General features: G+C 37.3%; 2 protein-coding genes across 5 annotated transcripts in view; one reads left to right on the forward strand and one right to left on the reverse strand.

Annotated features, from left to right (window-relative positions):
- Positions 1-2,640, forward strand: part of PFKFB4 (6-phosphofructo-2-kinase/fructose-2,6-biphosphatase 4) — a 36,834-nt gene extending 34,194 nt beyond the window's left edge. For all 4 annotated transcript variants that reach the window (XM_070933687.1, XM_070933690.1, XM_070933688.1 and 1 more), the window contains one exon: positions 2,565-2,640. In XM_070933687.1, the coding sequence (XP_070789788.1) occupies positions 2,565-2,624 (60 nt within the window). In that variant the 3' untranslated portion in view covers positions 2,625-2,640. The remainder of the gene's footprint in view (positions 1-2,564) is intronic.
- Positions 2,641-13,494: 10,854 nt separating this feature from the next.
- Positions 13,495-20,957, reverse strand: part of PRKCD (protein kinase C delta) — a 50,962-nt gene continuing 43,499 nt past the window's right edge. The window contains exons 14-18 of the mRNA XM_070933691.1: positions 19,789-19,851; positions 18,772-18,910; positions 17,937-18,125; positions 15,043-15,171; positions 13,495-14,038 (exon numbers count right to left, since the gene is read on the reverse strand). Of these exons, the coding sequence (XP_070789792.1) occupies positions 13,880-14,038; positions 15,043-15,171; positions 17,937-18,125; positions 18,772-18,910; positions 19,789-19,851 (679 nt within the window). The 3' untranslated portion in view covers positions 13,495-13,879. The remainder of the gene's footprint in view (positions 14,039-15,042; positions 15,172-17,936; positions 18,126-18,771; positions 18,911-19,788; positions 19,852-20,957) is intronic.

A 20,957-nucleotide genomic window follows, 5' to 3' on the forward strand; every position in this document is an offset into this window, starting at 1 on the left:
AAGAGGGAGTAGTTCACTCCCTCCTCAAAGAACCATCACTATCCAAGCTGGATAGTTTCTGCCCAGTTTCCAACCTTCCCTTCTTAGGGAAGGTGGTGGAGAGAGTGGTCGAAAGGCATCTGCAGAGGACCTTGGATCAAGCCGATTATCTTGATGCTTTTCAGTCGAGATTCAGGCCAGGGTTTGGGACTGAGATTGCATTGATTGCGCTCATGGGTGACCTCTGGTGTGAGTGGGATGGAGATAATGCATCCATCCTTCTTGAACTCTTGGCATCATTTAATACGATCAATCATGGTATCCTTCTAGGCTGGCTTGGGAGTTGGGGTGAGTGGCACTGTGTTGTGCTGGTTCTCCTCCTTACTCTGGGATCAGTTTCAGTCAGTGTTGATAGGCGGGGAGAGAATCAGGCTGCAGCCCCTACTTTGTGAGGTGCCTCAGGACTTAGTTTCTCTCTCCTATTTAACATCTACATGGATGAGGTGATCCATCAGTTTGGGGTGAGATATCATCAATATACAGATGACACCCAGCTTTATATCTCCAGACCCCTTGAGTGATGCTGTGGCCATCCTATCCCAGGCTGTCCAAGTCTGGATGGAGCAAAACAGGCTCTGATTCAACCTCTGAGTTGGAGAGGGTATTTGGAGCCTCTTGAGACAAGGTTTTTCCATCTCTAATTCTGGATGGGTTAACACTACCTCAGGTAGACCTGGTGCACAATCTGGGGACTCAGAGCTCTGGCTTGAAGAGCAGGTGGCAGCTGTGGCTAGGAGAGTTTTTGCACATCTTTGGATGGTGCGCTAGTTGTGTCCATTCCTGCATCTCTATAGGACTAAGGAACTATTCACATATATATCACCATGTTGTTAGGATTTACATTCATATTATTGATCCTTATCCAGTTTGTGATCAAGAAAATTTTCTGCAGCTCTGGAGTCTTTTTGGCTTGGTAGAGAGAAATTGAAGCGTTGAAGCCCAGAGAGAGCCGGGTAAAGAGGCAGCACTGAGCTCTGCTTTATTATTCTCTTCATTGTGGACTCTGGACACTTGCCTATTGGACCTTTCTTCTGGACTCAGCCTGGGTTTTCTATTAACTGGAGAATTGTTCCATTTTACTACTTACCTGGACAGGAAGGGAAAGACAGAAACAGCTTGCGTGCGGGAGTCTGATATTTACTATAAGGACTGGGATGGTTGGTGGTTGTTGGATATGTGTGGTATGGGTGGGTATAAGTGCCTTTGAAAGGAGAGCTAGGGAAGGGAGGACAGAGTGGAAAGCAGAAACTTCAAGATTGTGACAGGCAGGGATAGGTATGTTTGGAACCTGAGGGGCTACTGGGGTTGCTACTTGAGAGCTTGTCCAGAACCCAGTACTCAACCCACAAACCAAGTTATTGTGTCCTTATGCCTTGGGCTCTGACTGTTGCTTTTGAATGCCAGGTTGGTCTTTATAAAATCTGTTCTCGTTGATTTAGTCATGGATGAGGTGACTTATGTGGCATTATATAATCATGGGTCTGTAGATAGGAGTTCTCTGTTGGAGATGTACTTGCCTAAGTTTTAAGTTTGACGTAACTTCAGCCAAAAAAAGTCAGAGTGATATTAGTAGAATGAGAGACGATAATGCTAAAGTAACAGACTAATGCAGGCAGTCCCTGGGTTAAGAATGTTTCATGTAGAAACAACCTTACTTACAAATGGCCTGCCTTTTACTAAAATGGTGGGCAGAGTTCTTCCTTGAGTCAATGAACCACTGAAGCTGCACATTTTTAATGTAGGGTCTATTTTCAGCAGTTCGACAGCTTGAGAAAAAAAGAACACCACCCATCATTTTTAGTAATAGGCAGCCCCTCTTGTGAGTATGAGTTAAAATTTGAATTACAAATTTCAGTTAAAGACGTTAGAAACTGAACTCATGCTTAATCTGGGGACTTCCTGGGTCCAAAGAAAGGCATGGCTAAATGACCCTGTGATATTGCATGGTTTTCTGTATGCAGATAGGTAGCCCATAAGGTCATTGTGATTTAGTGAGCAGAAGTAACAACTAATAATATAGTTCTGTACTACAGAGTCCCCAGACTTACACACAACAAGCCATTTGCCAGATAAATGACCGTACTGCTAGGAAAGGGCTGATCTTTTAGGACAAAGTTTGCCAATTTAATAGCAACATATTAGAGATGGGTGGAAACAGGGATGGGTTTCCTCCAGAACAGGGATCTAAGTTGCTAAGCCTCATTGCCACCCACTGCGCCCACTAACCTGGACAATGTAAGATAACAAGATTTACAGGTATTTAGATATAACTATATGAATGACATTGGAGTATTTTTAAATTGTAACCTCTTCGTGTATGGGAAGAAGGTTGCTGGTGCTAAACTGGAACTACAGAATTATTGTTGTTCTGTAAATCAATAGTATATGTTTATAAGAAAAACAGGCACAAATTTTGCTTGGTGAATTGCAATCATCCATTAATTTAAATTCAGGAGATTACTTGTGGAAATACTGATTGGCAGTCCTGCACGATAAATATTTTCTGTATTTTTATTATTATACAGAATGTAGACATTGTCAGACCTCCTGAGGATGCCCTTGTAACTGTCCCTGCTCACCTGTGAATCCTGTTTCCTGATCAGCTATGAAAGATGTGGTGCTGTTTTTATCATACTTTATTAATTTTCAATCATTCCAATCACTTTGGAATCAAATTCGAATATAGCAGTTTTTGTGTATTGCATGACTTGGAGATCAAATTGTTTTAGATATTTGAATTGAATAGTTGAATCATTAACAAGTTATTGTTCACTTCTGCTGAAATGTTATTAGTTCCTTTTGCAATATAACTTAATTATTGCTGATTTTTAATTTGATGTTTTATATCCAGTACAGCTCAGTTCAGTACTTTCAATGCCTAAGTTATTAATAGTTACAATACATTTGATAGTTGCAATAAATATAATAGAATCAATGAGAAGATAGCTGAATATTTTTCAGGTGATAGTGTGTTTAGTCTAATGTCATTGACCAAATTAATTCTATCATTAGAAATTATAATTCTGATTTATTTTAATTTATCTAAAAAGTTGTTTCCTATTAAGTGGGCAGTATTTTTAAAATGTTGGCCCATCTCCAACTGCCCATCTTTACTTCCTAGGCTTCAAAGCTTTTTCTAAACCAGCTGAAGAGCATTGGTTTGGTTCCAAATGCTAGTCCACACAAGAGCATTAGTGACTATCCTTTCTCAGCTGTGTTGTGTTTCTGCATCTTTCAGCTCTGGCTCTTGATTTGCTGTTGCCCATGCTGCAGTGGATTTTGGAAATGTTCAGGAAAGTTATGGTCAGGATGTAGAGTTGCATGTTCCCGTGGCTTCCACATTTGCTCTGCTGAATCCTATGTCCTCTCCCTTTAGGCTTTTCTGGCTCATATTCATCTTTGTGGCTTCTCACTAGGTTTATCATATCTGAGATGCAAAACCCAGATGACCATCAGATGGCAGCAAAAGCACGGTGTTTTAGGCATCTCTTTGCTGCCCTCTTGTGGCTGTCCCAAAATTTTGCATGCAGCATCTCTTTTGTATAGGTAAAGATAAAGGTTCCCCCGCATATGCATGCTAGTTGTTTCCGGCTCTATGGGCGGTGCTTATCTCCGTTTCTAAGCCAAAGAGCCAGAGCTGTCAGAAGATGTCTCCGTACAGGACCATAATAGCATATCCCAGCAATATCTTCTTGACATAATGTGTCATATTTGACCTTATGTTTAAGATTTGTTAGTCATTGAATGAAAAAGTTGATGCAAGGGGGAGTCTCATGGGCACTAAAGAAAGACCCATTTTGTAATCTTTCACTATATCACTACTCTGCTAGCCTGTTTGAAAGTAGGTGTTTTGGTAAAAGGTTGTGCTGTTTAATAGTTTGCTTGATTCAGGGTTAGGGTTAAGGTTGCAAGATAATAGAAATTAAACTATATGTCATGTATTCACTTAGATACCAACCAATCTGCAGCGTTCGGCAGGATATAGTCAGGTGGTGGTAACTGAAAACAGGGCCTATGTGCAAGAAAATCAACATTTATTACAAACCTTCTCTAATGAAGGAAAAAAATGGACAGTATTACTGATGAAACTGTCATGTGATTTGCTAACATAGGAAGTTGTAGTGCTTCATAGATTGTGGCCTAGAAAAAGAGATTTGGTTGAAAGAGGAGGAGAGGTGGATGGATTTAGATGAATGACTCAGAAGTGGTGATTCTCCTGTGCTTGTGCATGTATATTGAAAATAAAAACTTTGCTGTCTGTTTAGGTTATTTGAAGAGCTAAAAACATTGTGCTGTGCATGATTCTAAATTCATGTTAGTTAATGGTGAAAAATAGTCTTCTGCTATACCTACTGAAAACAATATGTGGGCCCCAGGAGTTCATATTGAATAAAACCCATCATCTCTCGAGGTGGCAGTAACTTGAGCTTGTGAAAAAGTTTATTGACTATGTCAGCCAGTGGGCAGCTGCTATTATTCAGTGTATAATCTTGAACCAGACTTCTTTATAAATTCTCCCACTCCTCAATTCTAGTGTTGCGAGAGAATACAAATTTTGATATATTATGCGTGATTTTCTGTATCTATAACTTCTGGTAAAGTCCCAAACCCCAAAGTTGTCATCTTTTCTCATGGCTTCTTGGTCTATGTATTTTATTTTATGTCTGAAGGTAGCTGCTTGGGGAGCATGTACTGGCATCTCTAGAATACAATGTGGGTCTGCAACAGTAGTTCATCTTCAGAAATATAAGGAATTTATTAGATCTGAAGATCTCTAAAGGCAACTTATCTTCGGATGCAGTTAAGCCAAATTACTCATTTATTACTGCTTAAGAGAGCATTTTTCTAAAGGTTAATCTCAGTGTAGGGTTACTGTCTTAATTCCCTAAATTTATCAAGAGAATCTTCTTGATCAGGCCAGAGTTAACTATGCATTTTCTTGGACTGTGAACCGCTTAAAGCTTGCTAACCAATTCTTCTTATTTTATTTTCAGAATGTGTGTGTGAGCCGCTCTCGAGAAGAAGCCTTGAGGACTGTACCTAATCATTTGTAGCTCTCTGGTCTCCCAGCACTGTCCCAGGCTGCTATCCAATGTCAACATTAAGGACACTTCTCAGGGACATGATGATGAAAGCCTTCAAAGGAGGCAGCCAGCAAGGCAGAAAAATGCCTGCTCTCTTCTTTTAAAATGGATTTCAAGACAAACTGAGCATTAAGTCAAAAATGTACCAAGTATTTATGGAACACAGGATGAAATTAGTTTTAATTTAATATATTTTGTCTTTAGCCTGTCATTTTTGATCTTGAATGTTATGTGTATAAATCGTCAGGTGTTATTTTGAGATTCTTCTAGAGTTAGAATATTTTCTAAAGCTGGTCTTTTTCTGTTAAAAACAATCCTCCTCTGATTATTTTATTCAAAATTTATGCACATGAAATTTTAAGCATACCAAAAGTATTTTAAACTTTTTCATCTACTAGACAGGATATTTATCATCTCCATCCAACTTCATTCAAGTTGTTTTTTTTTTTTTTCATTTCATAATTACATTGCTTTGGTTGATAATACAAAAAGCTACATGTTTATAATCTATTCAATGTTATAAAGTGGACTATTAAAATTTCCAGTTTTTGGGGTGGGACAGTAATGCTGTAGCAGTTGGTATTTATAACACCAACTTTCTAAATAATTTTATTAAAGATTCTATTTCCATTTTAGCATCTAAAATATTTTCTCTTTTATGCTCCTATTATAAAGTGCTAGATAATTTATAGATAAACTCCTAGATAATTTATTCAAATGATTTTTTGATCGAAAATAACAGCAGATTTCTTTCTACTCCATATACAAAATAAAACCATTTTCAAAGCCCCACTTTTTAAAAAAAATCTCTAATTCTCTTTAAGAATACTGATGGATACTCTAATTAGCCAAAGTTGGCCCGCATATTATTCATAATTTCCATAAGCACTATTTTATACAGGGGTCCAATCCTTGGGCCATGGCCTGATACTATGTCGTGGTCTATTTGGAACTGGGCTGTACAAGCGGTGGGCGAGCTTGCACAGCTCCACTTGTGCAAGCTGCAGTCTTGCATACTCATGCACAAAACTCCCATTTGTGCAAGTGCGTTCACCTGCTGCACTCTCCTTTCTCACCGGCAGTCGCCAGTCCATAAAGCTGGAAAGGTTTGGGACCACTGATTTTTTATATTCTTCAAGGAAATTCCTGTAAAGTCTATGAAAATTAAAATAATCTTACATGGATAAGAATAAGACAATAAAGTAAGAATGTGGAACATGGTGGTTAGAGGTCCAAAAATCTTAGTGCAATGTGCACCACCAGTTTTGAGAAACACTTAATCTGATTTAAGTTCATAGTATTGATGCACTTCTTCATTTTCCTTAAACCAAAGATAAGGTATTAACTTGTTTTGAATGTTTTTTTTGCGGTGAGGGTGGGGGGTAGACAACTATCGAGTCCCTCCATTTTTGATTTAAAATGTAGGCATAGTTAAGTTGAAAGATATTTTTTTTACTGGAGGAGCTAGCAGATGTCATGCACTGAATACCATCAACAAGTTCAGGTAATGGTGGAAGGTTTCACTCCAGGGGTGAAATACTACCTGTTCGGACGAACCGGTAGCGATGGCAGCGGGTGGTCCGGAGAACTGGTAGCGACAGCAGCGTGAGGCTCTGCCCACCCGCCAGGTTGTTGTTACTTCCTGGTTTTAACCAGGAAGTAACCTGTTTTTTACCCTCTGCGCATGCACAGAAGGGTTTGCGCATGTGTAGAGGATCCGCATGCACACGTGATGCGGCATGTGCACTTCCAAACTGGTAGGGAAGGTAAGTAGATTTCACCCCTGTTTCACTCCCAAAGTAAATAACAATGACAGTTTTTCAAATTGTCTTTTTAAGATTTTGCAGGACTATCAAATCTGACAAGATTTCATTCAGCTTAATCCATTCTTGCCTGAAACTTTCTGACATATCAGCATTTGAGACATTCATGCAAGAATTTCAAAATGCTGAAGATTTGGAAAATGGCACATGATTCCTGCCTTTTTAATTTTTTATATGCTTTTAAAACATTAACTCGGGGTGTGGACACTGAGATGTTTGCAAGAACTTTGTTGCTAAGCCCTGATTTAGCATTCTGGAGTTCTTTCACAAAAGAGAAGCAGCACATCCTTCAGCCCTGTCACTGCCACCACCACCACCATTTTTGGGGATTAGCATCTACACTGCTCTTCCTCCTATATGACTTGAGAGGAAAGGGGAGAGATGGGATAACTGCTCCTGTAGTTGGATTCTCAAAGATCCACAGAAGAATGCAGGTTAATTTGCAGAATTTTAACATCCTGCTTTTGAATGGAATTTGTACAGAAGCAATTCCTCTTTGAGTTTGCACGTTAAGTCATGTATATATTTGTATTAAATCATTATATAATGTCGTTATTTGTGTAATAGAAATCAAGCAGCAGATTAGATACCTGTTAAGTTGTTGAAACAAAAATAATTTTGTCCTCACCAGTTGGAAGTGTTTTTAAAAATCCCACTATCTATATAGATATCTTATTGAACCATACTATCCTAGTGGTAAAAGCTCTGTGCAATGTACTGTGTTAGCTTTGCAGATGAGGGTCAGTTTGTTTCTTTTATTTTTTTAGTCGCTGGTGCTATCACGTATGTTGTGGCCATGCTGTGAACTCCTTGTTTTGCAATGCATTCCGTGCTGTAGAAATAAGCCAGAAAGTCAAACTTACATCAAAAGTGGTGATAAAATAGAAATTATTTAAGTAACATATAAAAAGCACTTGAGCTGTATTTTATCATAAAATGACTTTTGCATTGTAAAGTATTTATTCAGGTAGATAATCATTTACTGTGTTTACCTGACTGGAAGAAACACTCCCCCCCCCAATATCTCTGAATTCAGTCACTTATTGGAAAGGTGCTATTGAAAATAACATAGAAGATGAGAGAGAGAGACTGCTTTTCTGTAACGCCTAAACAAGGCTTCTCTCTCTCTCTCTCTCTCTCTCTCCTGTCCCCATCCAAATATACCTCCCACTTGTTTTCTTGTTTTTATTTTCCAGGGAAATCACCCCAAAACTCTGTTCCATCCACTTTCCCCCTTTTCCCCACTTTCATTAGAAGGAAGGAGGTAGGTAAGTGTATGTATACATACATATTTGTCTGTGTAAGACTGACTTGTATGTGAAGTCAGTGTGTGCATGATTGACATGCACACAGGGAATTGATTAATAACCTTTGTTCTGATCCTGTCTTTATTAAGACTTCATTTTTAGAAGATACATAAGCACAGCTGCATGGATGCCTAACATACACAAGTGATGTCATACATAAACATAGAGGTGAGGAAATCTCCAGGATTGGTTTCATTTGGAGTGGCAACCATTGGCTTCCCATAATATAATATATTTGCTTCCCCCCCCCCTTTTTTGGGTGGATAGGTTACCTTCTGTTTGGATAAATACGAGCAGTTCTTGGCTTACATGTAGCAACAGTTTGAACCTCTGACAATGTTCAATAAGTGGTTCTTACAACAAGTCCTCAGAGATCCAGCCGTTGCACTGCTCCCTCTGTCACAAGATCACAAATTTCGATATTCCCTGCCAGCTTCCCACAAACAGGACAGAAGCTGGCAGGAAGTCAGAAGTCATGTGAGGTCCTTGCTTAACAACAGCCTGGACTGCCAGAACTGCCATCACTAAGTGGTCCCAATTGCTGTTGTAAATTGAACACTGCCTCTACGGTACTAAAGGGACCAGGAAAAACACCATTGTATTTTAATAGGTCTCTCTTATTCAGCAGTCATGTTTTATCATGATACTTTTTGAATTCTCTGGATGTGGGGTACTGAGGGGGGATGTTAATTTCTCTAAAAGTTGAGGGTTATCCAGAAGAAAAATGTGTAGATGTATAAATCTCTTTTGAATTTTGTAGAAAATACTCATTCCTACAAAATGAGTATTTTCTGTAAATGATTTTACTCATTTCTAAATGAAGGCAGTAGACTATCCATTGAAAATGTATCATTACTTCATAGAGTCCCTTTATTGAAGAGAACTATTCGTTTGCATATCTTCATATTTTTTTTAATGTGTACAACTCAGTGGCTAAATATTTAATGTATAGTGGATATTTTTATAGGTTATATCTAAATATACTTCGTTAACTGTGGTTTCTTCTATTCAGAGAAAAGGCCATATAACCGAAAAAAATAATTGTATGCAATACAAATTATAAATGTATGTTGATACTTGAAAAGACTAAGAAGTTGTTGATTCTGATTTAACAAGCTGTGATCTTAAATACAAAATTTGGAAGTAAACCTCTTGAAATTAGTTGCACTATCTTCCAAGTAAATAAGTCCAAAAATCATAAATCATAAAAACTGTTTACTATCAGTTTCAAGTAGATAAACTTGTAACCACCTTCAGAATATCTGCTGAATATTTTGTTTCACAGGACTTACTACCTTTTTTAAGAGTAAAAAATGAATTATAGAAACATGTGAATCTTAAACAAGAAGCCATTATTGGCATTTGCTTAATGTGTGAAATAGCTTATAGAAATAATATGGAAATGAGAATGTTATAAATATTTCTTTTCTCAATTTGTATTACTGATTCATATGATTTTGAATTAAATTTTAATTCAGATATGATTGTTCATTTATTTAATGCAGATTTTTCAACTATAGTTGGGCAATTTATTACTTGCCATAAGAGATGTGTTAAATCTTTCTCCAAAACAATAAAATATTGGTTCTAAATTAAAGTGCACTTTAATTTCTTTGTAAGTTGAATTTTGCTACCATATTTAAAATCACCATCTTAAATCATCTGATAAATATTTGTAAAAAGTCTGTCCAAGAAAGCACGTTTTGATGATATACTACATTACTGTATTTATATAAAATACACTACCGTATTTTTCGGAGTACAAGATGTACCTTTTCCCCCCCAAAAAGAGAGTAAAAATCTGGGTGCATCTTATATTCTGAATGTAGCCCCGCCCAGCCTCGCAAACGGAGATTTCAGAGGCTGAAAGAAGCCTCTGAAAGAAGCTTCAGAAAAAGCCTCAGAAATGAAGCTTCAGAAAAAAAGCCTCTGAAAGGCTTTTACCTAAAATAATATGGCAAGGAACAAAAGAAGAATCAGTAAAGGTTCTAATCAAACTATGTTAACAAATCTGGAGAATGACAAAATAACCAACAGATCGAAAGAGGTTAATCTACATACCAATACCAAAGAAAGGAAATTGAACAGAGTACAGATTGTCCTTCAGAATAAAAGTCTCTGAAAGAAGCTTCAGAAAAAAAGCCTCTGAAAGAAGTTTCAGAAAAAAAGCCTTTTTTTCTGAAGCTCTGTTTCGGAGGCTTTCAGAGGCAGAAAAAAAAAGCAAGGAACAGAGCTCACAACCAACAAACTTGTTGCTAAAATTCACCTCTGGAAAAAGCTGATTGGGGGTATTCCGGGAGGCCAATCCACCCACAAATCAGCTTTTTTCTTATTTTCCTCCCCAAAAACTAACTCATTCTCCGGTGCATCTTATAGTCCAAAAAATATGGTATTTTAAAATAAGTGAATGTGAAAAAAACCTGTCAGCTTCCTTTAAAGACTCAAATGTTTTACATCTTGTATGAACAATTCTTGTGGAATTCAATTTGCAAACTTGCAGAATTTACTGCATTTAATTATATAAAGATCGATGAAGTTTCATTTGATTATCAAGAATCCATTAAGTTGTAATAATGCTTCTGCTGACTTTAAAGACAATATGTATGGAATATGCTTGAGATTGTGACTTTGCCCTTTCTAACAGTAGTGGTTCTACTAATGCCTGTTGTATTCAGCAGCTTTGGATCCCACTGACCTGTGCGGTATTACCGAGACTGCTCTTCGTGATGGGTAAAATAAGCAAGGTATACAAGGTTGTTTCTGATTTAACAAGCTTCACCTTCTCTGTCAGGTTATTCCTTGGAGTTTGGCGATTCTAGCAGGGGACTTACTATACACCCTTGAGAGAAGATCAGTAGACTCCTTTCTGGGATGGTTGTCCCCTTCCACCAACTGCACAGCTTTAGGAAGGATGCATAGGAAGCTGTAATGGAAGAAGGGGACACCTGTCTAGCCAGCCAGATTACCCAAAACCCTGGTGAAGTTGAAATGGCAGATATCCCATCCTGATTGCCCTTTCACATTCTGATTCTCTGGAATCTATGCAGTTGGTCCCTGAATTCTTTTGTCCCTGCTTTTGAACATCCAAAGTTGCATCAAAGCATATGTAATGAAGTGACATCAGCATGCTAATAGCATACTGCTCTCTATGCACACATTAAAACATTTTTTTCTAATTTCTAATAGTATTAAGCTAGTTTTAGTTTGACCGAGCAGCTTATAGTGATGTTTTATTAATGTATAGAGACAGAGTTTGGTTTTGTTTATACAAAATCACTATTTTCAATAATTTCGTCTGCTGATTCAGCTTTTACACAGTAAATGCTTCAAATAACATTTGCCTTTAGATAATTAGCTATTACCGTGAATCTAAATTTGAAATATCTAGTAAAATAGATGAACAAAAGTTGTATCTGAAGATTGGCAATATTCTACCCTTTACACTTCTGTTTTTCTGATGCATCGATAGTGCTAATTAGAAAAAGTTTCTATTCCAGTAAGCAATCTATATATATAAAAGCGAAAACCACTCTTGCCATAATCACGAAATCTCCAGAACCGTAAAGCCTACAAACTTGAAATTTGCCACGTATGTTCCTCTTGGCTTCTAGGTACTCACTAAGAAAGGATTTTTTGAAATGACCATCAGAGCATTAGTATTTCCTATATTATGATTAACATGCTCTGATGCTAAGGAGTTCTACTCCCCCTCCCCACCTGAAAAGAAATTATTCCAAATGCAAAACACAAGCAGAGGAGATGAGTTTCACTTTCAGTTTTACTTTCACAGCAGCAACCAGGGGATAGGATAGGGGAGGCTTCTGGGGGCAAGCTTGAGGGACAGAAGGGGATAGGATAGGAGAGGCTTCTGTGGGACAAGCCTGAGGGAGAGAAGGGGATAGAATAGAGGAGGTTTCTGTGGGGCAAGGCTGAGGGAGAGAAGGGGATAGGATAGGAGATGTTTCTGTGGGGCAAGGCTGAGGAAGAGAAGGGAGATAGGATAGGATAGGATAGGATAGGATAGGATAGGGTTCTGTGGGGCAAGGCTGAGGGAAAGAAGGGGAGTGGAGAGGCTGATCATAATTACTCATTAATTTTCAAGCTGTGTCGATTTATCAAGCCCGATCAGATAGTTTTGTAGTGAAGCACGGGTATCCATCTAGTAATATATATGTTTGAAAATTTGAGACAGTAACTTAGGTACAAGACGTAAAAATCAGATGAAGTGAGAGAACAACAGAACACATTTATTTACATTTTAAGTGTCATCAAGTCTTTCAAGAATAGGAAAAAACAATTCTGTCTTCAAGTTTCAACTGTTCTATACATGTTACCATTGTCTCTACTAAAAACATTTTGTTATAAAGTAAAAAAAAAAGCCTTGTCACAACAAACTGCACATTTAAATATTCCTATAGAAACCAGATAACAATCTCACCAAGGGTTCTAAAATGATGACACAACTTACATTGGCCTACACTAATTGACAATCTAATGGGCAATTGGTAGGTGCTATCTGTAGGTCATGTCCAGTGACATCAAAATATTCATGAGTCTAAACTTGTTCAGTCTCTGCACATTGTAAGGGGTTTCCAAGAAATACACATTTTGCCTCACAGAAGCTTAATCTATTTATTTCCAATTTTTGTTGCTAAAATGCACCTGCAAAACTCAGTTGTGTGCTTTGGGGTTGCTCATTTTTTCTGTTCCAAAATCAAAATTCTACTTCAATTGTTCTCAAATCAACTCAAGGTTCATTTGCCAGGCTTATTTTCTTTGCCCCATTATCTTTTGTTCTATATCTTTGGAAAAGGGTGCATATATCTGTTTACTCAGAAATAACTTCGACTGTTTTATGGGATTTCTTCCATCATGAATTTTAGATTGTAAGATGCAAGTTTAGTTTAGCAAAGCATTAAAATTAGCAAGTATATATATTTTGGGGTACTCTTTATCTATTAAATTTATATACTGCCTGATTCCTAGCAACTGAAGATGGTTATCCAATGGCAAGTATGTATTTTTAAGGTGCCACCAAACACTTTATTCTAATCAATGAACACAATTACATATTGTGGAGGCAAACTAGAAAAGGGCATTTTAAAAATTCAATTTCATGATTTTTAATAAATTTTTATCCAGGAACTAAAAGAAAATAAAATTTTAAGGAAGGATACATGTTACAGGAAGCAGTATTAACCAATAGCACTTATTAAAAGTACCAATATTTGAAGCCCAGATTTCATTGAATAGATTGTCAAGCCATTTTGCTTGATGAGAATTAATGTGTTAGCTGTCTCACTGTATTTAAAAGATATCTTCATAATCAAAATCTCCCCTCTTAAGCAAAATAAAGCACACCCGCAACACACATTGTCCAAAGAAATAACTACATTCAAATAATAACACACATACATCTACACTTTCACGGCTGCAGAGAAAATCATATGCACATAATTCACAAGGATACTTCAGTTTTACAAGACAAGATTTCTGCCAGTTGCTAAAGAATTAGCAGAAGTATTAATCACTATACTGTTGGTCACGAGGTGAATGTCTTTCAGTTACATTCCATATGAAGAGCTGGAAAGCTTTCATTAGGGCTGTTCCTCAGAGTTCTATTTAATTATTTTTCCAGAATTTGCTCAAATTTAGGGTTGATGAATGAAAAACCAGCAAATGCAGACTGATCCATAGAATCTATTAGGTTTTTGTCGCTGTGTGATAGTCGAGGTTTCTCACTCAAAAATTCTCTGTCAAAGTTGTTATAGTCACTTACTGATTTCTGTAAAGAAGAACAGAAGCAATTAAAAATAGCTGAAATGACCTACACTGCCAAGATAGTTAGGGCCTCTATTTGAGGGGCCTCAAATCCATGGAATGTCAATTGCTGATGGTCTTTCTGCTCTCTCAAAACAACTCTTTGGTCATTCTGCTGAGTGGCCATGAACAATTTAACTCTACCTATTTTATAGACACTTCTTCCGGGAAGCTGTGACAAGAAAAATGGGTAGGCCAGGAATGTTTGAAGAATTGACTACAAACTCTAGCATGAACTAATTATGTGACAAATCTACAGTTCAAAACTTGGTTATTTACTGGATTTCACATTGTTCAGGGTTTTTGATATTTTTTAAAATGCTGATGATATTTCAAACAAAAGTAGTTTTTTTTTTAAAAAAATATGCAAATTAAATACTATTATGTTACTATTAGTTACAGGTAAATAAAGTTAATTATCAATTTACAACTGGTCTCTTAAAGACCATTCAAAATTACAATGGATTTGAAAAAAGTCCTCGAATTTATGACTGCCGCGTCACCCCCACAGTCACATAATTGCAAGCCAGTTGCCAAACACTTGAAATGTATTTATAACCAGTTGCAGCATCCCATGGTCATAAGATCACGTTTGTGCTATTTTCTGCCAAAAAATGCCTATTCAATAAGCTGGATTTGGACCTACCACCTCATGATTTGCTTAAAAGTTATGGTGAGTAGCTTAACAACCATCATAAAAATGATCATAAAATCAAATCTAATTATGTGTTGACTCAATTTACAACTGCAACGACTTATGATCAAAATTCCAAGGTCAATTGTGGCCATAAGTCAAGCGCTACCTGTATATGCACAAGTGAGATGGAAACAAGAAAACTGTACTTGTTCCACTAAAGGGATTCCATGTGTTGTGCCTTTAGATCTCGCTTCAATGAGCAGAAGACAAAGGATGAAACCATCACAGTTCCATGCTTTCGAGTGTGTCAAATAGATGTTAAGGCTGCATACCACTTTTGGTTTGAAAGGAGGTTCCATCTCTCTCTTTTCCAGTGTTGTCCAATTAATTGCTTTGAAAAAATGGTGATCTCTGATGTTTCCAGTTATTCCCAATCGCTTTGTTGGATCTCTTTCAAATAGCTACAAAATATGAAAATATTCATTTGGTTAATGAGAGAAATTACTTCTGGGAAAAAATACGTTTTTAATAGGTATTTTGACCAAGAGCACAGAACTTGTGTTATTCCAGAAGTTGCCAAATTCAGCATCCCTCATTATGTTGGCTGCCAGTTCTGGGAATTATAGTTTAGGGATTTCCCCTGCTTCAATTTAGGCAAGTTACTGAAACTAGCGGCTAGCAATCTAGAGAGCTAAAGCCTCTAATTTTAGTTACTGTTACTTCCGAAATTCTGGAAAGGGAAATTAGTTATAAGAAATGCTTTCTCATTTACTCCTCTCCTCTGTTGTCTCAGAGATGGTGCATTACATCTTATGTAAATCTTATGTATTTACATAAGATGTAAATCTTTTGATCAAGAAAAAGGGCATTCTGATTAGGACTGGGAATAATTTATTTGGTCCACATTTTTAAAGTGAATTTATTAGAATGCAAAACAGAAATCAGGCCCTTTACAGATTGTGCACTTCTCCAAGTCTGCAATCATGTCCTTGCCTTTGAAACAACAAATTACAAGCAATCCTTGATTTATGACCATAATTGAACCCAGAATTAAGGCCATAAATGGAGCAGTCATTAAGTAAGATGTGCATGGGATCATCTTGCTTTATGACCACAAACCTCGCTCTCCCCATTGCAGTTGTTAAGTGACTGTGCAAGTCAAGCAGTGCCCCATGAGATAGAGAAGCTCAGGGAGGCTCAGGCCCACGTTGTAGCATCTCCCCAGCTCACATGCAGCTTGATCCAGGCCTCCCAAGACAAAGTACCCTGTGTCCTGCTTCCCAATATTGTAGTACTATTGCACTAGCTAACTAACGTGGGTTTTTTTGTATTTTAAAATTGTCTTTTTCAAATATATTGCTAATAATTTGACATAAGTCTTAATCTTCAAGAAAAGCCTCTTTTAGAAACCAGGAGGACAGGAAAACCCTTGATACATTGTAGATAATATAGTTTTATTTTCAGCTATTCTCAAGCCTCCATGACCAAAACAATTTTTCAAACCCAGCATTGGAAAGTGTTGAGAATGCGCCTTAGCCATACCATTCTGATGTTTTTCTCTTGTGAATGTTTCTTTTACTTTTATTCAGAATACAGTGCTTTTTTTCAATCCTAATTGATCACATATTATTCATTATTCTGATTTAACTGGACAGATGACTTTCCTTACCCAATCAAAATGTTCTTTAGTACTTTTTGTCAGCGTTTCAACGCTGGCATGGAGAGCAGAGGAGAGCGAGAGATAAACTCTTGGAACTTTTGCCTGCTAAATCCCTTTGAAGCCGTGTTGTCGTGGAAATGAGGGGAGGGGGCACATTCCTGGGGAATGAAGTCTGAAGAATGACTTGGAAGATAGCCAATGAGAAGCAGAGATTTGGGGATCGGAAAGGGAGGGATTGGGAGGCAAAAGGCCAGTCTTGTCCGCGCGGAGTCATGATCCGGTGGCTGTGCTCAATTAAAGAAAGATTTCCTTAAAGATTGGCAGTTTGGAAATTCATTTAATTTTGAGATAGCATCGTAGTCTGACACTTTTTTTTATTGTGCAAACTCTAAAAGGGAAGGTGTGATTTCTCCCTTTGTTCTCTCTCTTGAAATCAATAACATAGAGAGGCCTTTTTAATAGAAACATTCAAATTAAATCCTAAATAAAATTATCTTCCTTATCTCTGTGTCATAATTGGGGTCTAGCACTTATCTGGAAGCCACATTTGGCCAACAGTCCTCCCTCCAAAATGGCACCCTCTTCCAAAATGGCACCTGCTTCAAGGACAGCACAACCCAACCTGTTGTGGAAGGCCTTGTGACAGATCAGACATTTCTTTCCCAATCTGCACGATCACCTTGGGAAAGAGAAGTGGCTGATCTGCCATGCAATCTTCGTATTCAGAGGCTGTGTTGTGTCGTCCTGGAAGCAAATGCCATTTTGGAAGCTGCTGCAATTCTTACAATTTGCGAATTGCAGCCATTCCCCCAATGCCACCCACTTCAAGGAAGGCTGCATGGTGGATCAGCCACTTCTCCTTCAGAAGACAATCTTCTGAAAAGATAAGTGAAGCATGGTGTGATGGGGCGGGGAGAGGGACAAGCCCAAGAGTATGGGATCTAATGGGGTGGGTAGCAGTGCCCAAGGCTTTGGGGACTGAGTCAGGTGGGAGATAGTCCCAAGGGACCCAACAAGGTGAGAGGGGGGAGAAGATAGGCGAGTGGGAGCAGCTGCATCATCCCGGTAATTGGTTGTCAGTGCCCAAATGTTATGTGTGTGACTGCAGGGGCAGTCCTAACTTCAGGTAGAGGTCATAAGTCCCATCATTCGGTGCTGTTACAATTTCAAACAGTTACTGAACAAATTGTTGAAAATTGAGCACTCCATGTAAACGTAAAGATTCATGCAGTTGCTTTTTTAAAAAAATTGGAGATAGAAATAGATTGCACTATGCATCTATCATATGGGAATGTCTGTTGCCAAACAATCTTTTATTACAGAACTGCATATGATGGTACAATAAGCAGAAGCAACAACGAAGACTGCAGTCCTATATTTGGCTGTTTCATACACATCAACACAATTCGGACAGGAGGAAGATAACTTAAATTTTTCTGTAAAAGTACCATTTTAGGTAGTTTAGGGTACAGCTATTTTAGGGTACTAGATTATTAAATTCTAATACTCCCAATATTTTTCATTTTTCAATATAGAAAGTACACATTACTCTTAGCCAATGTATACCTTTTCCAAAATATCTTTGGATTCCTTGGTAATCCATCGTGGGTAATGAGGAGTATCTACTCGTATTGATTCAAATAACTCATCTTCATCATCACCATGGAAAGGAGATTGTCCAATCAGCATCTCATACAACAAAACTCCAAATGACCACCAGTCTACAGAAAATGTATATTTCAGGCCTTGCAGGATCTGTGTCAAATATAGGAAAAGTCACAAACATGAAATGCAGCCAAAGGCCTCATATATGTATATCTGTATGTGGTTTTCCCCCTCCATAATAGAAGGATCAGCAATAGTGGGCCCATCCTCTGACGTGATAATTGAATTCAAATATAACCAACATGCTAGAAACACGCTACAACAAGATTTGGACTCATTCTTTTCTCTTCAATAGAAAAGTCCTAAGCATTTTGTTTCTTTTTAATTAAAGTCTATAGTTACACCTAGATCCTGATTAACTGAGGCTAATTGTAGCTGCAACACAGTGAATAAAACTGTCTTATTTCAATAAACTTATTTCAAAATTAAATATTATTCGGCTCAAATGTAATGCTCATCACTCAGCTACTGATTTCCCTGTCACTTTGCCAAACACAAATAGGGATAGAAATATGGATCTAAGACTTTATAAAAACATATCTTATTCATTGTAACTGAATGTAACTGTAAATATTTTCAAAGCAGATATCATTTCATGCTCCATGACTATAAATATGAAAACACTCTGCAGCTTGCAACCACCTACATCTAGAGTAGAAGTCATACAGTATATAATACCACACCCATGCAGAGAAAGATTTCTAAATACTCAAATGAGTACATGTGCATGCCTTACTTCAGGGGCTATATAATCTGGAGTACCACAGAACGTTGTTGCCTTGTTTTCTCCGAACACATTTTCTTTACACATCCCAAAGTCAGCTATTTTGATATGGCCTTCTTTATCAAGCATCACATTGTCTAATTTGAGATCCCTGTATGGAAAAAAAATCCATCAAAGAATTAAAATAATCAATATTTACCTAAAATATCCATCTGACTCACTTAAAACAGCTTCTAGACTATCTATACCTCTGTAGCACCCTCACACCATCAAAATCTGTCAGAAAAATACCTTAATTTCAGCAGTATTGCCACTCTTAATATTTTGAAAACAAGCTATGTTAATTCTAAACAAACTGAAAAACATCGCCCCTGTCACTTCTGGAGATATTACCATCCTGTAAAAATCCAAAGGGTTCAAATTCCAAATGCTGCCGATCCAGACTTAAAACCTGAACTCAGCAGCCACTTTCTTGATAGAATAAGTAGAGGTTCTCAATGTAAAAACCAAAGCCTATTTTTGAAACTAAAAAGACCCTAGCATCACTGTTTCTTTAACTTTGCCAGCCAGCAAGGTTTCTCTGATTAAGTAAGGTTGACATCAAAGCTGCTTTCTAGATCTACAGTATAAATGGAAATTGTGCTTTTGAGAGAAGGTCAGTCCAATTTAATATAAGCTGAAATGTGAACCATCTCCTTTGCCATTCTAGTAAAGATAAAGTACTACAGTCTTGGGGCTAAGTGCCTGGCAATTAAGAATGTGAAACAAAGACTCTTTTATGTAATGTAAATAATAGCTTTATCCATCTTGCCAACGAGATAAATGTAAGAAAATAATTACAGATTGTTCTCAAGGGTTTTCTAAATTGCCCTTTTAAACACCTCTGGAATAGAATCAAAATTTTAACAGCAAACAATTCCTTGTGACATATATCACATTGTATGAATCAGAGATCCCACCAATTCCTCAGTAAGGCATAATGGTTAAAATATTTTATGAGACTCTTGTTAAGATCAACAAATCACTCACCTATAAATAATGCCTTTACTGTGAAGAAACTGCAAGCCACACACTATTTCAGCACCATAAAACCTGAAATTAAGCAAAAACATCCTCAAACAATGTAAAGTATTAGTATATTGCCTTAGTAATTATATTAATTATATAATATCATAACATATCAATAATGTCCTTTTAACAATGTATTAGCTACATTTCCAGTCAGTTTTAGAAAACTTTCCCCATCAGCTTAATGTTGTAGAATCTACTTGACATGGCTTCCTCAAATTGCCTTCCCAATTGAATCAGGCTATTAATATGCTTCCATAATTAAAACCCTCCCATCTAATCTGGCTCCAGACAATCATTTCTCCTTTTCAGCTCCCATCCTATTCAAGCCTTTTGCTTTGCACAACTAAAAAGCAGTTCTTCTTACCTTACCTGTCTTTGTTTTAACACAGAAGGGGGGTAGGCTATCTATGAACAGTTTTTAATTAAAAAGAGTTAAATCGGCATTTCTAATTAATAAAAAAAAGTTTGCATGGCCTGAAAAGGAGATGTGCTGGGATATACCACTATTATTTTATTTTTTCCTCAGGAATTTTATTTTTTCTTCTTTCTCTCTTTGTTCCTTTTAAGTCAGTATTGAGTCCTGATGACTGCCTGAACTAGTCCCTGCAGTTTTCTCAGGAGTGGCTTGCCATTGCCTTCTTCCCAGAACTGAGGGAGAGTGAGTGGCCCAAATTTTTCAGTTGATTTTAGGATGAAGATGGGACTAGAATTTCCAATCTCCCAGCTTCTATCTAGTGCCTATCCAAACTTGTCTTCATACATAAGACTATTATTTCTTAATAGTCCAGGAATGCTTCAATCAACCAAAATGTTTTGCCTGAGTCTAAAGTAATATGGCAGCAATCCATATTAGATTTGGAGGTTTTACTTAGAATCATAATGTATTTAAGTAAACTTCATTATTAAGTAAAACCTGCCCTATTACTAACTTCTTTGTAAGTTTTATTGGCAGTTTAAAAAGCCCTAATTGTGGACATGTTTGACAAAAATAATGGAACAATTTACAAATGTGTTAATGGATTGGATTAGAACTGGCAATGCTGCAGAGAGAGAAACAAAGCCTGCATTATAATGAATAGGTCTGATTAATGCTGTGGGATTCAGGAATGCTAGCCTAGAGACTTTGT

This window comes from Pituophis catenifer, unplaced genomic scaffold (genome assembly GCF_029215685.1).
Source record: "Pituophis catenifer annectens isolate HBS135680 unplaced genomic scaffold, rPitCat1.0.hap2 SCAF_2, whole genome shotgun sequence".
Taxonomy (NCBI): domain Eukaryota; kingdom Metazoa; phylum Chordata; class Lepidosauria; order Squamata; family Colubridae; genus Pituophis; species Pituophis catenifer.